The 21,115-nt window shown below is 34.6% G+C and overlaps 1 protein-coding gene across 1 annotated transcript in view; it reads right to left on the reverse strand.

Moving 5' to 3' along the window:
- MYCBP2 (MYC binding protein 2) overlaps nt 1–21,115 on the reverse strand; it is a 267,325-nt gene that overhangs the window by 142,214 nt on the left and 103,996 nt on the right. Inside the window, 9 exon segments of the mRNA XM_045839168.1 lie at nt 584–667; nt 1,628–1,762; nt 3,736–3,827; nt 10,806–10,933; nt 11,017–11,142; nt 12,199–12,371; nt 15,024–15,177; nt 15,769–15,973; nt 19,151–19,268. Of these exon segments, the coding sequence (XP_045695124.1) occupies nt 584–667; nt 1,628–1,762; nt 3,736–3,827; nt 10,806–10,933; nt 11,017–11,142; nt 12,199–12,371; nt 15,024–15,177; nt 15,769–15,973; nt 19,151–19,268 (1,215 nt within the window).

Raw genomic sequence — 21,115 nt, forward strand, 5'->3', positions numbered from 1 at the left:
TGATAACTGAGGTAAGGGTGAAAATTTTCAGCAGTAAGGGATTTCTCAATTCATCTCTCACAAGACGATCAGCAAGAACACGTATGATGGCAGCAAACCAGTCGGGCCTGCGCCGAAGTTCCGTCTCCCACTCGGATCTCACTTCTCTAACGCCTTGGTTTCGTTTTGCCAAGACGACTTTTATTAGTTTATAACACTTAGATACTGGTAAGACATGACAAATTATAAATGCAGGGTGGGGCAAAAGTAGGATTACAGTTGTTCATATGGAAAATAACACAGTAATTAATAAATAATAATACAAGAATAAACTTTCACATACTCACACTTGTAAACCTACTTTGCCCCACCCTGTATAAGTCATTAAAATATTGTTATTGGCATAACACAGATAACCTGAGTCAGCTGTAAAGTTTAAAAAGCATGATGTAGAAAAAGTGTTAAAACATACAAAATATTAAAATTTTTGTTAAATTTATTATAGTTTGCTGAATGCTTCAAATAATTTCTCCCTTTTTATAGCGATCTTTGTTCATTATAGCAAAATAATAAACCTTTAAATAACTACAAATATGCTAAATACCTGTATAATAATTGAGGTATCTGACCAGCATTAACATCTGTACCATTATTTGATTTCTTTGAACTTTTAAACTGGAAAACAACCCTAAGAAAAAAACAAAATAACAATGATACCAAAACCAACACTGTTCAAGATTCATTGAAGTAAATAAGTAATTTAACAGTCATGTTTTCAAATCTTGTATTAATGGACTGAGATGTATTCTTTAAGGAAAAAGAAGTAAAAAAGGTATGGTTCTGATTTTAATTCTAGACCTGAATGGCTTAATCCAGCAATTTTCAACCTTTTTCAGATTCTCATGGCACACAAACTAATTACTAAAATTCTGTGGCACACCAAAAAACACATTCTATTTTTTGTTGATCTGACAAAAATGTAGGTAGAATTTTGATTCATTCCCAGCATACACTTATTGTTGTCTTGGCCATTGTCATTTTTTAATTTGACAATCTAAGGGAAAAGTGGTCAGTGCCCCTGACTAAATATTCAGATATTGCATGTTTTAAAAATTCTTGTGACACACTAGTTGAAAATCACTGGCTTAATCAATAAAAGGAAGGAACTGAACTTGATCAGGAACTACTAGGTGAAAAGCTGTCCTGTCCCCTTCCTTAGTCCTTCTGGCTCGACATTTACCAGCCCAGTATTGCTGAAGCTTTGCAATGCATAGACTGTTCTCACAAGCACTGTCAAATTTTATAGCAAGTATATATTTCTTATTGTATGGTTTCCAAACTCCTATCATTGCCACTGTCCTCTATGTAACTTCTAACTTAGTAATGAGCTTTTAAACAATGTAACACAGAAATGCCACCTGAAATACACAGAAATGCCACCTGAGGGCAAAGAAGTACAGTCCCATTATCTCTCTTTTCTGTCTAGACTTTAATTTGGCATGAGGTAATGTGAATTTAATTTTAGCAGTCATATTATGCTGTAGCCTTACTAAGACTTTTACACTGCTAAAAAAAAAACCTCTTGAGATTTCTAAGCAGCATTCCACTACCAAAAATGAGGGTTGATTAGCACAAACATCTTGCTTACCCATCATCTGTAGTGATGGACGCTTGCCCATGGGACCCACAGTCACTGCTGGGCCCTGACACTCGAGCCCAGGCCACGTACCACCACCCAGCTTGCAGGAGAACTGGCTCATCAAACATCATTGCGTACTTTTCTCTGAGAGAAACATCAGTGAGTAAAAGACAATGCATCTGCATTTCCACTACATACATTTATTTTTTAAGTCCTTTATTAAAAAAACATGAAAGCCATTGTATTATAAGATTCTTTTCAAACAATACTAACACACTTTTATTCAAAAACGTCCAGGCAAGAACAGAAATAATATTTACTTGTGTCATGGGGATGGCATTACACTTCTTCCCCCTCCACCTTGAATTTTAAAACTTGTTTAAACGTTATAATACTTTCATATTAAAATAAAACCAAAATTTTAAAAGTTGTTGTTAAAATATATGCCAGCTTGTTGGAAAATGAAATTTTAAATTTTAGTTTTGAAGTTAATTTATTCAACTGAAGTGTTCGAGAGGAAGCATGTTAAGAAACCGCCTCTGGAATGAGACTGCCAGATTCAAAGCCCAACTTCGTGCCTTGCTGGCTATGTTACCGTGGGCAATTACTCTATCTTCTCTTAACTCAGTTCCTTCATCTGACAGTAGGGATGAAAATAGTATCTAGCTCCTAAGCTTCTTCTGAAGGTTGATAATTTAGGTCAAGTGTTTGAAACTGTGTCTGTCACACAGTAGCTACACAAAAAATGTTTACTGAGTTAGGAAGAACAAACAGGCTAAGTAATAAGGCATCTGATCGAGACGTGTGTGCTCTAAAGCTGAAGCTGACAGAAGGAAAGTAGCAATGTGAGCATGTGTGTCCTGTAGTGGGAGTGGGCGGGGAGAAGGTCGTGCATGGGGAGAAGGTTGTGGACAGCTCTGCAGAGGTACAGCACAGGGTCCAAAAAGCGCGAGGTGTCCAGACAGATTATAGCATTGAGATAAACACATAATAGTAGTGGATAGAAAGTTATAAAACATGCTGTGAAAAATAATGGAAGTCCTTTAACTCTAGCCTTAGGATTCTGGGATTTGTATCCTAATACAAAAATGAAGAAATTTTTAATAATTAAAAAATAAAGAAAATCTAGACGATTGTCTATACAAAATTATACATATTTGTTGACTCATAATCATATGCACAAAAATAAATGCTAAATGACAAAGGCATCCTAAGGCTTTGTTAAAAATTAATCAATTAATAGCACAATCAATAAAATATATATTTTTAAAATTAATCAATTAACTTTCCTGAAATTTCTCTAATCTTTGTTTTTATATAACATTAAGAATTACTCAAAATATATCTCCTACTATTGGTTAATGCAAATGAAGAAATAGCCAAAATTTTCTTTAGATTTACTATTTTGTTTTCAAAAGTATTCATCTGTTAAAAGCAAATTCATTGACTACCATTTTCAGAAAATACAGATTTTCACTAACAAAAAGCGTATGCACACCACACAAGGTTTTCTTAACATAGTTCTCATGGGGAAGTACAGTGTGATATTATTTAACACAGTGTTGAAGTAATTCTTAGGGTTACTGGGAGGACTGATAAAATCTAGTTTCTTACCTCCTAAGTCTTTATGAACAAACACCCTGATTCTGGTAATTCCCTAAGAGGTTTCACTACAGCTGGGTGTCTTTTCAAAGTGTGTTATAATCCAGCAGATACTGTCTGCATGATGTTAGAGCACACAGTGGATCTGAATTATGTCCCACTAGGACTACTTGACACTGCATACATAAAGTTAGGTAGTAAATAATTATACCACATCAACAGGGCACTAGCATACTAGGTGTTTTCTAAGTGACACATAAAAATAAAATTGTGCAAAATACATGAATACAGTATTTCCATCTCATCTTCAACATAGAGATAGTCAATTTATCTTGTGAAATACAAATATAAAAGATTCTATTAGTTTTAATGAAGCATTGCTAAAAACAACCCATTACCTACTAATATATAATTTAATTTCAAGAGTCTGATCACAGCAGATTTTTAAAACCTCCTTTTTAAATTGTTTATTCATTTATAATTAATTTTTCACATTAATTATTTAATGCCATTACCTGGCAGCACAGTCATAAGCCAACACATCAGTCTCTGCAAGAAGGTCTCCATCAGTTTCATGGTCTCCTCCATCAGGTCCCAACTCAAATAGCTGGGGAAAGGAAAAAAACAGATGATGCCCCATCTCTCAGTCACGTAAATATGCTGAATAATATGTTTATAATTGTGCATGTGTCCAATATATGCTGGACACTATTAAATGTGCTTTTGGAATGTTATTAAATAAAATACACAAACATACATTTAAATCAAGAAACACATGCAATGTCTTACGGTCTATATTAATCTCAGTTTTATATTCATATAAAGCTTTATTTATTTCTATTCATCTATTTCTATTAAGTGACCCAAACAGTTCTGTACCAAATATAAACATCTGAAGGAGAGACATTTATAGATCTGAAGGAGAGAACTCAACCAAAGTATTTATCTAAGTGAGGCTGAATCTTGCTTCAACATTTACTAGCTGTGAGATCCTAGGACCCAGTTTCCTCATCCATAAAATAGAGATGGATAGTAACATTGTCTACTTCAGTAAGAATTTTAAGAATTAAATAAAATAATCGTTGTGGGACACTTAAAAAATACCCAGCAGAAAAGGCTAGCAAATGTTAGCAATGGAAAGAGAGAGGAATAACTCTCAAGATAAGGATCCTTAAAAAAAAAAAACAGGTCAAAGGAGAGATGAAAAGTGTGAGAAAAAAAATGGTTATACAAAAAAGAAAGGACCACAAAGTCTGAGTAAAAGAAAAAAAGGGAAAATAGCAAAAGGGAAAGGTTACAAAATTAAGTGAAAATAAAAGAGAATTATAAGGAAGAGTTTTTTTTTTTTTTAACTGGACAATTACACATTAAAATATCCCCTATTTCTCTGGAGAATTACAGTAGACAAACTGTAAGAAAGGTGGATAGACACTCAGAAGGAAGAGAAGGGGGCATTAAAATTTACTGGACAATTATTTTGCTACATGTCTTGATCTCTCAATTGTATTCTAATAATCTGAAATCAACCTCCAGTTCGGATCTTACTCTCTATGGTCACTGGCTTCCCCCAGCAGCTCTGTCTCACTAAATCTAAAGAGTGACTCACCTGTTCCTCCTCTTGCCTTCTCTGTTCTAATTAAAGTCAATATCATTCACCTAGTTGCTCAGAGAAAAGACCTGGAATGCTTCTCTTTTCCATATGTCTCTACCCTCACTGCATGTATTCTATTGCTGGTACCAAAGCCTGTCAGTTCACCCGAATCCACTGTTACCAGTTAGAATAGTTCAATAACAAGTAATTAGTCTTCTTATCTCCATACTTTCCTTGCTTTAGCCCATACTCCACAAAGTTGAGGGTTCTGCTTTTAATATTTTAAAATAAATTCTGATCAGAATACTTCCTTAAAGTTATTGAGTGGTTACTCATTTCCCTCCTTGATGAATGACATAAAACTCCTCAATGATTCACACTTAACCTGGCTCCCCTGCATATTTTCAACAAATATTTTTGAACATGTACAGTTCTAGGTACTGGGCACACAGGGGTGCATGATGCAAACAAAAAATGGGCTTATTGCGACTAAATTTGTGGTAAGGGATTTACAGTTTTAAATAGGCTCACCAGAGAGTCAAGACCTGAAGGCGATGAGGAAGTGAAATATGCAAGCATTAAAGTGAAGGGTTGTGGTCAGAGGGAGTAGCAAGTGCAAAGGTCCTGAGGTTTGGCTATGGCTGGCATGTTTGAGGAACAGGAATGGGCAAACATGACGGGATTAGAGTGAAGAAACTTGTGCAACATAAGATCAGACAGGAGATGGCAATCAGTTCTGATGGTGTTTTGTAAGCTCTTGCGAGGCCTTTGGTTTGAATTCTAATATAGGAAGATCCTGCAGGGATCTGAACAGAGAAGTGGCATACTCTCATGTAATTTTAAGAAAAAATCACTGCAGTATTAAGAATATATTGATGGGATTAAGGATAGAAGCAGGATATAAACCGAAATGTTACTGAAACAATCAAGGTAAAAATGGCTTTGGCTTGGACCAACATGGTATGAGGTGCAGTTTAGAGAAGTGGTTGGATCCTGGATTTGTTTCCAAAGTGCAGGCGACAATATTTGCTGCTACAGTGGATGTAGGTTATAAAAGAATGAGAGAAGTCGAGAATTACACCAAGATTTTTGACCTCAGAAACTGGAAGAATGAAGTGAACTCTGAGTCAGTTAACCTGGATGGGGAAGACCAGCGGTACAGCAGGTTTAGAGAGATCATCAGAAGCTTAGTTTGGAATGTGTCATATCTGAAATGCCTACTAGCTATTCAAGTGGAGATGCAGAGCAGGCAGTTGTTTATGTAAGAGTATTGGAAGTCTACAGGTTTGAGAATAACCAGAGAAAAAAAATACTTAAAAGTCCTAAGGCTAGATCACTGGGGATGAGTATACTTTAAAAAATACCCAAGACTGGGTTCTGGAACTCCAACATCTAGAGGTCCGAAGATGAGGAACCGCCAGCAGGAGACTAAAGAGAGGAGTCTGAGAGAAGGGGTAAAATGGAGTGTGGTGTCTTGGGAGTCAAGTGGAGAAAGTATTTCAAGAAAGAACCTGATTGGATTAAATTCTGTTGAATGGTTAAGGAAGATGAGGATTGACACTTGACCACTGGTGTTAGCAATGAAGGTGTCTCTGGTGTCCTTGACAAGAGCAGTTTCAGTGGAATGGTTGGGGCAAAAACCTAATTACAGAAGGTTCAAGGAGCAACAGGAACAAAGTGAATGGAGGGAGAAAATATAGAAAGTTTAAAATATGCACAGAGACCAGCTAGGTGGCTAGTCGAAGACAATTAACTTTGCCTAGCGTAGTGAGGAAAGAGTCCTTTTAGGGGAAGAAAAAGAAATGAAAGAGGACCTATCAAGAAAGATGGCTACGTTTCTGCCTTATGTAATAAGCAGACGATGGATAGTACTATTCAAAGGAGGGATCACTGGAAGACAGCCAGGTCCTAGTGGAAGCACACGTGTTCAGTTATGATATAAAGACTGACAATTGGCATGCCTTTAAAACATGTACACAGAAATGGGTCAATGAAGTCAGAAATGGGTCGAAGAAGATAGAGCTAGAGATAATAAATCTGAGCATCATGGTACATTGATAGCTACTGGAACTTTGGGCTTAGAAGAGAAAGCCTAGGAGAAAACACAGAACGAAGGAAGAGGCCTACAGCTTGGCCTAAAAGAACTCCAACACTGAGGGGCTAGGTGGAACAGGACAGACCTACAAGGAAAGAAGGAAAACAACCAGAGCTAGGAAAACAAACCAATAAAAAAAATACAGGCCAACCACTAGAAAGAAAAATATATACTTTATACTTTAAAGAAGACACTTTTTGAATAATACAAGGGTAAAATCACTTCAAAGTCATGAGAAGGGTAAATCAGGATTTGAGACTTAAAAAAAAAATACAGCCAAAATAAAAACATATATGGAAGGCCTCTATAATTCTATATAACTACTGGAGATAGGTTCACCATGGTGTTCAATATTATATGTACACAAAAAATAGCCTCTCAGGACTAGGTACAAAATGTATCTTCCTGATGAGCTTACTAGATATTGCCAAGTACAACAGCATAAATCACTGAACTTGCTTCTTTATCTTGACTTTATATCAAAACATCCTAAAATAATCATTTCACAGCAGGTGCTCTGAAGTGAACCAAAACGAAAACTACTGTTTTTCTTATCAACGTATACACCACAGATGTTCTTAATCATTATTCTATCCCTTCCATCCCCACACTCCATGTAACTCCAGGGAAATTAAATTTGTGCTTTCTTCATATCTATATTATCTGAATTTCTTTAGCGCATGCATTCCAATTATAACCAGAAATAATCAAATAGTTTTTGAAGTTTGTACATTCTGCACGACCCTCTATAAGAAGTGTCCTCAAAAAACACAGTGAGTTTTAACATATTAATTAAAATGGGTAGAGAAGAAAAGTACCTCAATATAATAAAGACCATATATGACAAATCCTCAGGTATACAGTATTATACTCAACGGTGAAAATCTAAAAGTTTTCCTCTAAGATCAGCAACAAGACAAGATGTCCACTCTCACCTCTCTTATTCAACATAATACTGAAGTCCTAGCCAGAGCACTTAGGTAAGAGAAAAAAAATAAAAGGCATCCAAATTAGGAGTAAAGAAGTAAAATTGTAACCTTTTGCAGATGACATGGTTCTTTATATAAAAATAAACAATAAAAAACCATAAACAAAAAAACCCCTAAAGACTGCACCAAAAAACTATTCGAAACAATATACAAATATGGTAAAGTTGCAGGATACCAAACCAATGTACAAAAATCCACTGCATCCCTATATACTAACAGTAAAATTTCAGAAAAAGAAATGAGAAAAACAATTCCTCTTGCAATTGTAACAAAAGAATAAAATACCTAGAAATAAACAGCGAAGGATGTGAAGGACCTATACAGTGAAAGCTACAAAGCATTATTAAAAGAGACTGAAAAAGACATAATGAAACTGAAAGATACTCGTGTTCATGGATTGAGTCAACATAGTTAAAATGTCCACATTACCGAAAGAAATATAAAGATTTAATGAAATCCCCATCAAAATCCTAATGTTGTCTTTTTTAAGATATAAAACAAAAATTTATCTGATTTTTATGGACCACAAAAGACCCCTAATAGCTAAAGCAACCCTGAAAAAAAAAAAAGGAACAAAGCCAAAAGTGTCACACTCCCTAACTTCAAATTGTACTACAAAGCAACAATGCTCAAAACAGCATGGTACTGGCAGAAAAACAGACACACAGACCAATGGAACAGAATTGAGAACCCAGAAATAAAACCACATGTATATGTAACAAGTAATTTTCAATAAAGGAGCTAAAAACATACACCAATAAAAAGAAAGCCCCTTCAATAATTGATACTTGAAAAATTTGAAAACCACATGTAAAGGAATGAAACTAGACTACCACTTGTCTCCATGTGCAAAAATTAACTCAAAATGGATCAATGACATAAATATAAGACTTTAAACAAGTACATAGAAAAAAGCATAGGTACTGAACTTATGGACCTTGGTCTTAGAAAGGTCCATTTTATGAATTTGACCCCAATGACAAGGGAAGTAAAGGCAAAATTAAATAAATGGAACTATATCAAACTATAAAGCTTCTGCACAGCTTGAGAAATTAACAAAAAAAAAAACTAAAAAGGCAACCAAATGGGAAATGATATTTGCAAATAACAGCTCCAACAAGGGGTTACTATCCAAAATATATAAAGAACTCATAAAATTCAACACCATGCAAATAAACAACCCAATTAAAAAATGAGCAAAGGACCTCTATATACACTTCTGCCAAGAAGACATACAAATGGCCAACAGATACATGAAAAGATGCTCAACGTCACTAGCTATTAGGGAAATGCAAATGAGAACAGGTAGATACTAAGATACCACCTCACACTTGTTATAATGGCTATTATCAACAAGACAAGTAGTAAGTGTTGTAGAAGTTATGGAGAAAAGGGAACGCTCATTCACTGCTGGTGGGAATGTAAACTGGTGCAGACACTATGGAAAGCAGTATGGTAGTTCCTCAAAGAAACGAAGGACAGAGTTACCATATGACCCAGGAATCCTTCTTCTCGGCATCTACTCGAAAAATATGAAAGCATGTATTCATAAAGTCATGTGTGCTCCTATGTTCACTGCAGCATCATTCACGGTGGCCAAGACATGGGGACAACCAAACTGTCCTTCAATAGAGGACTGGATAAAGATGTGATACATACATACAATGAATATTACACAGCCATAAGAAAAGATGAAATATGGCCACTTGTGAAAACATGAATAGATCCTGAGAACACCATGCTAAGGAAAATGTCAGAAAGAAAAAGTTAAGAACCATGTGATTTTTACTCATATGAGGGATATAAAACTGAAAGGAAAAAATAAACATGAAAAACAAAAACTCACACAGACAGCAGTATGGTGGTCACCAAAGGGAAGGGGGATTGGAGGACGGTAGAGGATAAAGGGGTCAAATACATGAGAACAGAAGAAAATCTGACTCTGGGAGCTGGCACACAATTCAACATACAGATGATGTGTCACAGAATTGTACACTTGAAACCTATATAATCTTATTAACCAATGTCATCTCAATAAAATTAATTTTAAAAAACTAAGACAATACCTCCTAAGTAAACAGCACTTAATTGAGAATTTTTTATGAAGACTGTTATTAAAATTAAAGCACAAACTATAGTTTTCTCTTTTACCCTTTTGTGAGATGAATCAGTATGGTCAACTTATGACTCTGGATTATTTCTAGTTTGTCCACCAGGGGGAACCCATATCCCACACTTTATCTCTGTATCTCTCACTTCATCCCTGGTCCCCACTCCTGGAGTGATTTTATCTGTTTACATAGTATTTGGCACTAAAAATTCTAAAATCTTTCAAAACTACATCAAAATGTCTATGCATCAAAACAGTTATGCCTTCCATCATTTTTAAGCTACAAGAAAGTAAGCACAGCCCTGGCCAGGAGCTCAGTTGGTTGGAGAGCTCTGTCCCAGTGCTTCAAGTCTATGGGGTCAATCTCCAGTCAGAACACATGCAAGAAGCGACCAATGAATGAATGCATAAATAAGTAGAACAACAAATTGATGTCTGTTTGTCTCTCTCTCTCTCTCCCCCCACCCTTCCTCTTTATAACTAAAATCAATTTTTTAAAAAATTTTTAAAGGAAGTAAGCTCATAAGGTATTACTGTTCCTAGATCACTAGTTCAACACAAAGGTCTGAGCTGGACTGTTAAAGGCTTTCTCAGTCTAAAATTATTGAAAAATCCTCTTCCATTCATTTGCTCCCTTCTTACTTAACTTTTAAATTTTTTATGAATGACTTAGTATTACTGTATTAGATTTTAGCAGTTTCCGCAAGTCCTTTTGAAAAGAAAGTAATATAAAAAATATTAAACTAAGTCAAAACTAACAACTTCAACAAAAACAGTGACACTTTCAATGAAATGCTTACCTTAATTTTGGCAGTATATTCTCCTCTACCACCAAACAGACCAAGACCACCAAGTAAAATATCAGTGTCAGCACTGAAACGTATAGCTTCTACTGAATGAGCAGAGTAACCCCAGCCTCCTCCATGACCTAAACAAAAGATCATTTATGTTTTAAAATAGTCATACATATTCAATTAGAAGATAATATTTCCTGAATGTAAATATACATACTTTCAAACCTGTTCACTACACTATAATCTTCTTTGGAATAAACCTTCATTACTGCTTGAGTCTCCTCCTCCGTACTTGCAACACCCATTTTTAAATCCTGCATAGTTGCCAAGGTATCAAGACAACCTAAAAACAAACAAGCAAGAATTCAGTTCTTTGAAATTACATTTCCCATAATATTGATGAGATGGGATGGATTCTACAGGGGATAAATTAAAATAATAAACTATAAGTGTGCTCAACAAATGTGTTCTAAGCCTTAAACAATGTTCCATGGACAAATACAACCAATAAACACTCCCCTCTGTCTGTATAGTTATCATATTTAAACATATACTGTATGAGAATGTATTGCACAAAACTGTATCTCTGAAAGATAAAACTGCTTAATACTTGAGTCCTTATAAGCTTCTTCCTCTCATGAAGCTCCAAATTATTTGTTTAATTCTTAAAGTACTATTTGAGGAAGACACAGCCTGAGATAACCTTAACTGATGCTAATTCTGGATGTTCACAATAGTTACTGGTTAAAATTTGTGTACAAAGAACCAAGTAATTAATTATGCTTAAGAATATAATTTCACAATTGAAAATTCTATATAAACATAACTGAATCTTTTAAGCACAATTTTTAAAAACAACAGAATAAGTAATTATGTGTAATAGTATAAGATTTCTAGCAACAAAATATATATATATGTGTATATGTGTGCATAAAAAGAGAGAAAGGAAGTATCATATTTCAAGTTAATTAAATAGAAGGAAAGAAGGAAAGTTGATGTGCTGTGCAAAATTGTGTTGTATAAAGAGAAACAGTATCTGTAAAATTCATACAATATTTTATAGAATTTTAAAATAATGTATATAAATTAAATATTATAATTATGCATTTGAATAGTCCATTTATTTATTCAGGTCAAGCAAAAATTAGTTTTAAAAGTTTACCTATAGGAAAATTATATATATTTGGGTATATATGAATCTTTCATGGTGCTAGTGTAAGTCTGATGTATTATTTTCTGTAGGATAAATCTCTTAATAAGATTTAACCTATTTTGTGCCTAGCATATCATTTAACAAACATGAAAAAATAATATATAAATTTAAATTCTCTTTAAAAATACTCAGTGCACATTAATAAAAGTTAGCTACAATTATCTGATCAACAAATAGCAACTCCACCTAGAATGTGCAAAGCTGCATGAGAGCGGGTGGTGAGAGCCCTTGATCCTGTTGGTAATGCAAGTTCAGGGCTTAGAATGCTGCATCGGGACTGCATGTCTGTTGCAGAAGGAAGTCTGGCATCAGCAACCACCGCATTGTAACACCACAGTTCTCTAGTATTTGGTCGAAACCTTTCAAGAGAGAATAATGACAGCACCTTAACATAAAGTTTCATTTAAAAAATTTCTAAAGTATAATTGATGATACAGAGAATAATACAGGAAGCTTAAACAGGATAAAATGTACCTCATTATTTTCCATATCTGAGGTAAACATATAAATAACTTATGTCACTTATAAATAAAATAATTTAAACAAAATAGTAATATAGATCACTATCCTTCATGAATACAGAGCAACAGTGTATTTAACAATCTGATGCATACTTACAGGTATGAAGCATGCATACAATAAAAATTCCATTTTAAAAGTTGCAAGACAAAGGACATGTCAAGAGAAAATATGTGAAACATACATATGAGGCAAAAAAATATGCACAATATATAAGAGCTCCTGCAAGCCATTAAGAGACAATCAATTCGATAGTAAGTGGGCAAAAGACACGGAATCTTGTTCTCAGAAAGCAAGCACAAAGAGAATTATTTAGATGTTCAACCTTACTAATAAACATTAAGGCAGCAATAAAAACTAAAAGGAACCCCAAATGCCCTATGATACCTATAAAGTGCAAGTACACTACTGAAAAATACAAAGCAGCCAGAAGTTAGGATAATGAAATGAAACTCTAATCCTGATTAAAGAAAAATACCTTCCAGCTATTTTACTATAACATAGGAGAAAACTGTCCTTCATCTTTCAATCTCTGTTTTGGAACAAGGGGGTAAATGATCAAGGACCTGGCAAGATATTTAAGATCATCTGTCCCATTGCTGCCACCATATGTGAAAAGGGCAAGGTTCAACTAACTGTATACCACACTTCTGAGTTCTGTTAAGACCCCAGGGAAATGGCTCTAACTTTACTATTAGAATTTTATTTCTACTGTTAGCTCTAGCTTAGAGAATGCATTTCTAATTTAGTGAAAGCATACAGAAACAAGTTGCATACTGCCAATTTTTACTTTTTGTTAAAGCACATTTACATCATTTAAAAATAAAACATAAGGACTACAGAAAACAAAACATCAATAAACATAGGTCCAAACCAGAGCTTACTCTTTTGTTAACTAAATCTCTTATGTATTGACTTCTAATCAGTAAATAATTAAGGATAATTCTATCTTTACACCATTCAGCTCTCTATCCCCTCCATTGTATCTCCCTATGATCACTCCAATTTTGGTACTTAGTATCTCAAGTCTTCGTATGAATTACTACAAGATGACTCACCTCTACTCTCTTATTATCTAATTTATACTGAATAATGCTCCCAGGGAGATCTAAAAGCACTACTGCTCAACTCAATTCTGGCTTCCAGGACTTCTAACAAAATGCCCAAATTACAAAGGATCAGTAAGCTGATCCTTCACTCTGAATGCAGACCTCAACATCGATGGAAAACTCTTAAGACTTGACAGGCTGAAGGAAATGAAAATAGGCATGGGCAGAAGAAGAAAGACAAGAAAATAGTCTCCTCGCTCCATTCATACTACTTCGACCTCTCAACTTATCTGAACTCCTGCCTACTAAGGCAGGCCAAACAAACAATGCAAGAGGTGAAAAACATTTTGAGTGCTTGATTAGCCACTCTGGTAATGGCAGGATACACTTCCTATTATTATTCAAAGCTAGAAATGCGAGGATAACTCTTCTCTTTACTTATTTTGTCTATAAAGCACCATAATAAATTGTAAACAAATACAATATAACTTGTTGAGTGTCTTGGGTACCTGTATCCACCTCTACATTTTTATAATGTCTGGAGTTTAATAACCCTGAATATTTCTCTACCGATATGGGAATTTTGTTATGTGCATTCCTGAAGGGCAAGCTCATATCTTATTTTCTATTATCTTTGGCATATTTTTTTCTCCATAATTAGATATTTATGGCATGAAGACATAGAATGAATTCTCTACAATTTAGATAGGATTGCTGACAGACTGAAAATAATTAACAATAGAACTCTTGAAAGTAAAACTGCTAATTATGACGACAGCAGCAAACACTTCTATAACACCATGTCCCTCTGCTCTTAGTTTGTTAGTCCTTCTAACAAGCTTGAAGTAGGTACTATTATTATTTTATAAATGAGAAAAGTGAGGAACACAGAGTCAAAGTAACTTCTCCAAAGGTACACAAAGCAAACTGTGGAACTGGGATAAACTTAGGCAATATGGCCCATCTTAATCACTACCCTACACTGTAAGGGTCCCTATGAATCAATGTAATAGAAGTGTAAAGACAAATTCCATATGATCGCACCATTAAGAAGACTCTAATAAACAAAAACACTAATGAGCAAAATAGAACCAGAGACATGGAAACATGGAACAGATCTATAGCAGGCAGATGGGAGAGGCGAGGGGAAAAATGGTGAAAAGAAGGGTAAGGGACTAGTCACAGAACATGTATGAATGACCAATGGACCTGGATACCACTGTGGGGATGGACTGTGGGAGTTGGGGGTGGGCTGGGAGGAGGAGGGCAAGGGGGAAAAATTGGGAAAGCTGTAATAGAATAACAATAACAACAAAAAGAGTTAAACAGGAGAGGTCTTATGCATGAAAAATCTGACTGTACATAAATTTTATTATAGTACAACCAGAACATAATTTGATCACAATTTATTTACTACTCTATTTTGTAAACAGAGACGCTTACCTCCAAATGACATCATACACAGGATCAAGACACACACCAAACCCTTGCAGATCTTCTTGCTCAGAGTCATTAAACGTTTTACAACTCCCATCCACTTTGTTTATCAGAAGACACTTAAACGGAGGAGGTTCTGATATAGAAGCAGGTATCAAGCCTTGAGAAAAATTCACACATTTTAAAGATGCATTACCTCTTTATATTGCCCAAGCTTACAAAGCATTATTTTTATCTCCATTTTACAGATGAAGAGACTGAAACTTAATGACGCTGAGTAACTAAAAACCTTTAAATAGAAGAGCTAGGACTAAAACCTCAGACTTCCTAAATCTACAACACATGTCACTAACTTCTACATGATACCATTCTACCATATAATTAACAATATCAAAGACACGGTGTGTGATATGTTTGATTTATATACTCTTCCAAACGATTAATTTCTACAATTTATTAACAAGAACCATACGGAAAAATTCCTCTTTTCAATTAGGTTTTATCCTATTACAATTCAACTTATATTTCTACCACTCTCTAGCTTATAATTTGTTTCTAGATTGCCCCATTATTCCATTCTTCCAGCATATAGATGAATGTCAAAGACACTTAGAAGCTTCTGTTAAATTTCTCCAGACAGAAAGAAAACAAAAGCTACAAGACTATATCTTATAACAAGGAAAAATGAACTATTTACTATTAATCAGGACAAGAATTTTTGGTGGGGATATCCATTTGTTTTGGGTATTACCTATTATGTGTCTACTGGCAAAAATTTCTGATGTAGCAAGCACATGTGAATTGATTAGTGCTTCATCAATTCGCAAGAAAGTCTGGTCCCCACTTGCACCTATCCAGGTAGCTTTTCTTCCATATTTTGATCCAATGTTAGGCATGGGAGCTGGTTTTGCATTCCAATATGGCACATCCAGAATTGGTCTGCCCAGTTGTCCTTTCTAAAAGATTAAATAAATCATATTAACAATATGATAGAAGAATCTGTAATTTTTTATAAAGAAGGTAGTAGACAAAATAACTGAGACATTATTCATCAATTATTAGTTTTTTAAAATAAACTTTTGAAATATGTACCAAATATTTCTAAAGGATTAATTTTTTATTCCTAGAAATTCTCCTCATAATAAATGACAAAGTACATTGTTAAAAAAAAATAACAAAGTTAAAATATTTTTCCATGTCAGAAATCTTTGTGAAATACTATGAACTATCTTCATCTAAATTTAAATGAAATACAAATTTCATTTCACTAAATGTACATTTAAATATTATAAATGTTTAAAAATTAGTATTACAATGTAATAAGCAATAAAAATAAATAAGTAAACAGACAAATTTAGGGGGGAAATGCTACAATAAATTCAAATAAAGTAAATAAAATGAAAAAAATTACTTTGACATTTTGAGTTGACAGTATCATAAACAGTATATTGAATTCAGACAATCTGAAAGTATTTGGGTAAAAGACCAAAAAAGTAAACACTGCAACTATGAATGTAAAAAGTACATTTTTCCACATAATCAAATTATTTCATTCGTTTCAAAACAAATAGCAGAATCACTTATGGCTGTCTATAGGTACCTGGTTACATAAGAGCTTAATTTGGAAAGTAGCAGGAAGCTTTTTACAACTAAGCTAGTAGCTAGCTGTAAAAGAATGTAGATGGATTCATAAATATTTATCCACCCCTGGCACAAGAGTTTTCTCTCCCCCCACAGCATTCCTTTTCCAAAAATCTTCTGGAAGTCAAAAAATGGTGCATCATGGGACCCAGGTTTATCTGTAAGTAATGCCAATGAAAAACTATAGGGAAAAGAAAAGTGGGGGGAGGAAGGAAGGAAGGAAGGAAGGAAGGGAGGGAGGGAGGGAGGGAGGGAGGAAAAAGAATGAAAAGAGAAAAGAAAAAAGAGAAAAAAGAAAGAAAAGAAAAGAAAAGAAAAGAAAAGAAAAGAAAAGAAAAGAAAAAAGAAAAGAAAAGTAAAAGAAAGAGTGAGCGAGCACATGTGTGCACCTGGAGCACTGCCAATAGCCTGGTTAAGTTCTCACCCAACTACCAGGTTTCTAGTGAGTTCTATTACTCCTGCAACATCACAGCAAGAAAATCCAGCCATAATCTGACTGTAAAAGCATTTCAGCTTCAATCCCTTGAATGAACCAGGGGAAGGTAAGGTGGCAAGCATCCGATTAAAGAAGAAACTAAAAAATTTCAATGTCCATTCTCAGCTTCTTTTGATGACTATCCTCATATTTTTACACCCCCCCCCAAAAAAAAAGAACATAAAAATACAAATAGTGAGCAAAGAACATTATATTCAGGTATATAAAATGCTTTTGAAGATAAAATAAATTAATCACATTTTTAATTTACCAGAGGGAAAAAACAAACTGCAACAGAGTTTCCCCTATCCACTGGCCACGGCAAGCCTGAGGGGGCGGAGAGTACAAAAGGGGGGGCTTAAGAAGATGAGCAGAGGAGCATGGAAGACTTAGAAAAGGCACTGGCAAAAGCATTCCCCCAAAGAGAAAATCCAACCCTGAATGTCAAAATACAAAGTAGAAGTAGTGATTAAAGGCTTCCGAGTATGCAGGGCCATTTCTCCACCCATCTGAGTGATGGAAATTCAAAGGTGTGACAACACATTTTGCTGACAAGACTGTGAAGAAACAGGCATGCTCATACACTGACTGATTGCTGATGAGAAATCAAAATACAGGGGAACTGATAATATCTCACAAAACTACACAGGTATTAAATTTGGACCTAGCAATCTTACTTCTAGAAATTTACCTCAAAGATAAAACTCTAACAATATTCACTGCTATCATTGCAAAATATTGGAAAGTACTTAAAAGCCTAAGCATAAAAAAAACTGAATAAACTACAGTATATATTGACAGTGGAGTACAGTCAGAGATCTTGAGACTTCTGGTTGAGATGGCAGAGTAGGTAAACTCTGAGCTAGTCTTCCCCCATGACCACATCAAAATTACAACTAAATTATAGAAAAACTATCACTGAAAACCACCTAAAGATTAGCAGAACAGAATTCCTATAACTAAGAGTGAAAAGAAGAAACCATATCTAGACTGGTAGGAGGGGTGGAGATTAAGAACTGGGAGGAATATCTCAGCTTTGGAGGTACCCACTGAGCAGTGAGGGGTCTCAGCCCCACACTGGACTTCCCAGCCCAGGGAACCAATGCTAGCAAGAGAAGTCCCCATGACATCTGCCTGTCAAACCAGTGGGGACTGTGTCCAAGAAAGACAAAGGGCTATGGGAGACCAAGATGCTCCCTCTTAAAGGGCTGGACCATGAAATCATCACTCATAAACTCACTCACTCTAAGCACCAGCACAGACGCAGCAGCTCAAAATTGCCAGGGATACACCTAGAGGAACTAAATAACCTTTCTATAAGCTTAAAATAATTGCCAAATAAAAGATTTTTTCAAAGTTGACATTCATAATTTTTAATGATCAAGAGTTGCAAATTACATTTCAAGGACTTAGGTTATAGAGTTCTGAATATTTATCTATTTAAGAGATGATATAGGTTTATTAGCAATCTTATGAAGCTTGTCCTTGATCCCTACTATAATCACATTATAATATACTCTCAGAGCATTTTCACTCTTCTCAAGCTTTGGTAATAAGAAAAAGAGAATGAAACAGAGAGGTAAACAGGAGGAGAGACAGGGAAAAAAAAGAAAAAGGAAACTATAATTTTGAACAAATCTAATAAAACTAGGTTTCTAAAAAGTTCTAAAATAAAATTCTGTTAAGAAAAATAAATCTTTACAAATTAGATGAGAAATAAGTTTTCAAATGATATAATTAGCTCTGCTGAATGCTTAAGGACTCTGACCTGGAATAAACATGTCCAAGTCTAACACAGCTGTCAAATTCAATAAATTATAATGCTAAACTAGAGAAGCAAATTATTTCAAAGAAATGTCATTCGAGTTCTGTGTGTATTGAGGGTGGAGACAAGAAATATGCATATGCAATGATTACAGTACAAGAATTTCACTAAACCCGTAAAAAATAGCTAAAGTAGACAAATTGTAAGGCAATGGTACAATGCAATATTATTAATGCTTTAAAAATTCCTTACAGAAAAACTTCCAAATGTGAAGACCTGTCCATCCATTAAAAGTACTGCCGTATGGTTGCTGCCTGCAGTAACTTGTGTGCTAGGGCCTGGTAATGCTTGAACAAGAGTGGGACATCCCCTAGGTTAAAAAAAAATATATTAAGTCAATATCTTACAAGACTCGACTGAAATAAAAAAATAAACAATGCAATAAGGAGAAGAAATAATAAGGCACTAATAAGAATATTCAATAAAAACTTATTTAAGTGCTATATGCCTGTCTCCATAGGTGCTCAGTATTTGAGTATGAAAAAGACATGACTGACTTTAAGGAGATTATTAAAAATATTCCCTAAATTCATTAAACTAATTATAGGCACAATTTTTAATTTTCTGAAAGACTGGTGCTACCATTGTTGTCGAAAAAAAATTTTCTCTTACAGTGAATGGCATGTTAGCGATATTTATAAATATTTGTTGGATGAAATAATCATACAATAATTTAACAGAATTTCAATTCAGGAACTATAAGAAACAAGTGATTTTTTGCCCTCTTTTCTACTTTTTTTCACAGGGCTAATAATTTAAGATTTTAACATAGTAGTTACTGAATCAGAATACTGTATCATGGCAATTTAGCAGTAGCTAAACCTTACGCTTAGAGCTAGACTGCCAGAGTATGAATCCTGGCTCCACCAAATAATGCCGACAGGACCACGACTGAACAAGGTACTCATCCTTTTCACACTCCATTTTTCACTAATATAATAGGGAAGATAATAATAAACATTATCTAACCCATAGGGTTCTTATGAACAATAAGGAAGTTCACATGTATTAAGATTAAGTGCTCTGATTAGGTCTGGCACACCATTAAATTGTTACCACTTAATAAATGGTAACGATTATGATAAATAACATCCTTGTATCCATGCTTGCATCACTTTTTTACATTTATTAACAATTTTTTAGTAATCATCTTTAATTAGAATAATTATCACTCTAGAAATAGCCCACACACAATAAAAGCGCTCTGATTTTGAGACAATGTTATTATGATACCTTAAATTTTAAAAAATCACATAAATTTTTTAAAATAATTTTTCCAGCTGCAATGAAAATGAATTGAAAGAGGCAAGACTAGCAGCTGGAAACCTAGTTAAAATAATTTCACAATAAGATGAAGGCACAAACTAGAAACAGTGGATTGAAAAGAATGAATGAACTTGAGAGCTACATAAAGAATAGAACTAACCAGACTTGGCAAATGATTGATACAGGGTGAGGAAGACTTTTTTTGCTTATGCAACAAGGTATATGGTAGTAACATTCTTAAGCTATGAGAATCAATGAAGCTCATTAAAGAGAGAAAAGTAGAGATCCTGGTTTTCATTCTGAGTCTCTTCTAACACTTTTGGTATGGAGAAAGAGAGAAAAGCTCATAGAAATAGAGGACATACCAAAGAGGAAGAATAAACTCTGGGAAATGTGATACGAAGACAGTCATTGGAAGAGAAGGTTTCAACAAGGGGAAAATAATCTACATGCCAAGTGCTCTGGCGAGACACAGAAGTGATCACTCAGTATTTTAGGAAGAAGAAAGTCTCTTTGGTAGGAGTAGGCACAACACTGCAGCAGATGAGAAGTTAACGGTGGGGTCAAAGACTGTGCAAAATCTCAAGTATCTCAGCAGGAAAGAGAGAAAAAAAAACAAAACAAACCCAACAGCTAAAGGGAAAATGAAGCTGAAAAAAAGGCTTAAGGTCCTTTAAGATGATAGAGATTTGATGACATTTAAAAGAGTGAGTAAAAATAAAGAGGCCAAAGACATAGGTCAGAGAGGAGCAAGAAACAGAACTTGATCTCTAAGGAAAAGGTAGATAGGGTTCATAACATGGACCAGAATAAGTCTCTCTTTAAATGCTACTTAAAAAGGAACAAAGTAGTAGTATGGTTGTGGGTATGTTTGCAGAGTTGGCGGGCTGA

The sequence above is a fragment of the Phyllostomus hastatus genome, unplaced genomic scaffold, assembly GCF_019186645.2.
Source record: "Phyllostomus hastatus isolate PE091 unplaced genomic scaffold, TTU_PhHast_1.1 phas_contig_29, whole genome shotgun sequence".
NCBI classification, from domain to species: domain Eukaryota; kingdom Metazoa; phylum Chordata; class Mammalia; order Chiroptera; family Phyllostomidae; genus Phyllostomus; species Phyllostomus hastatus.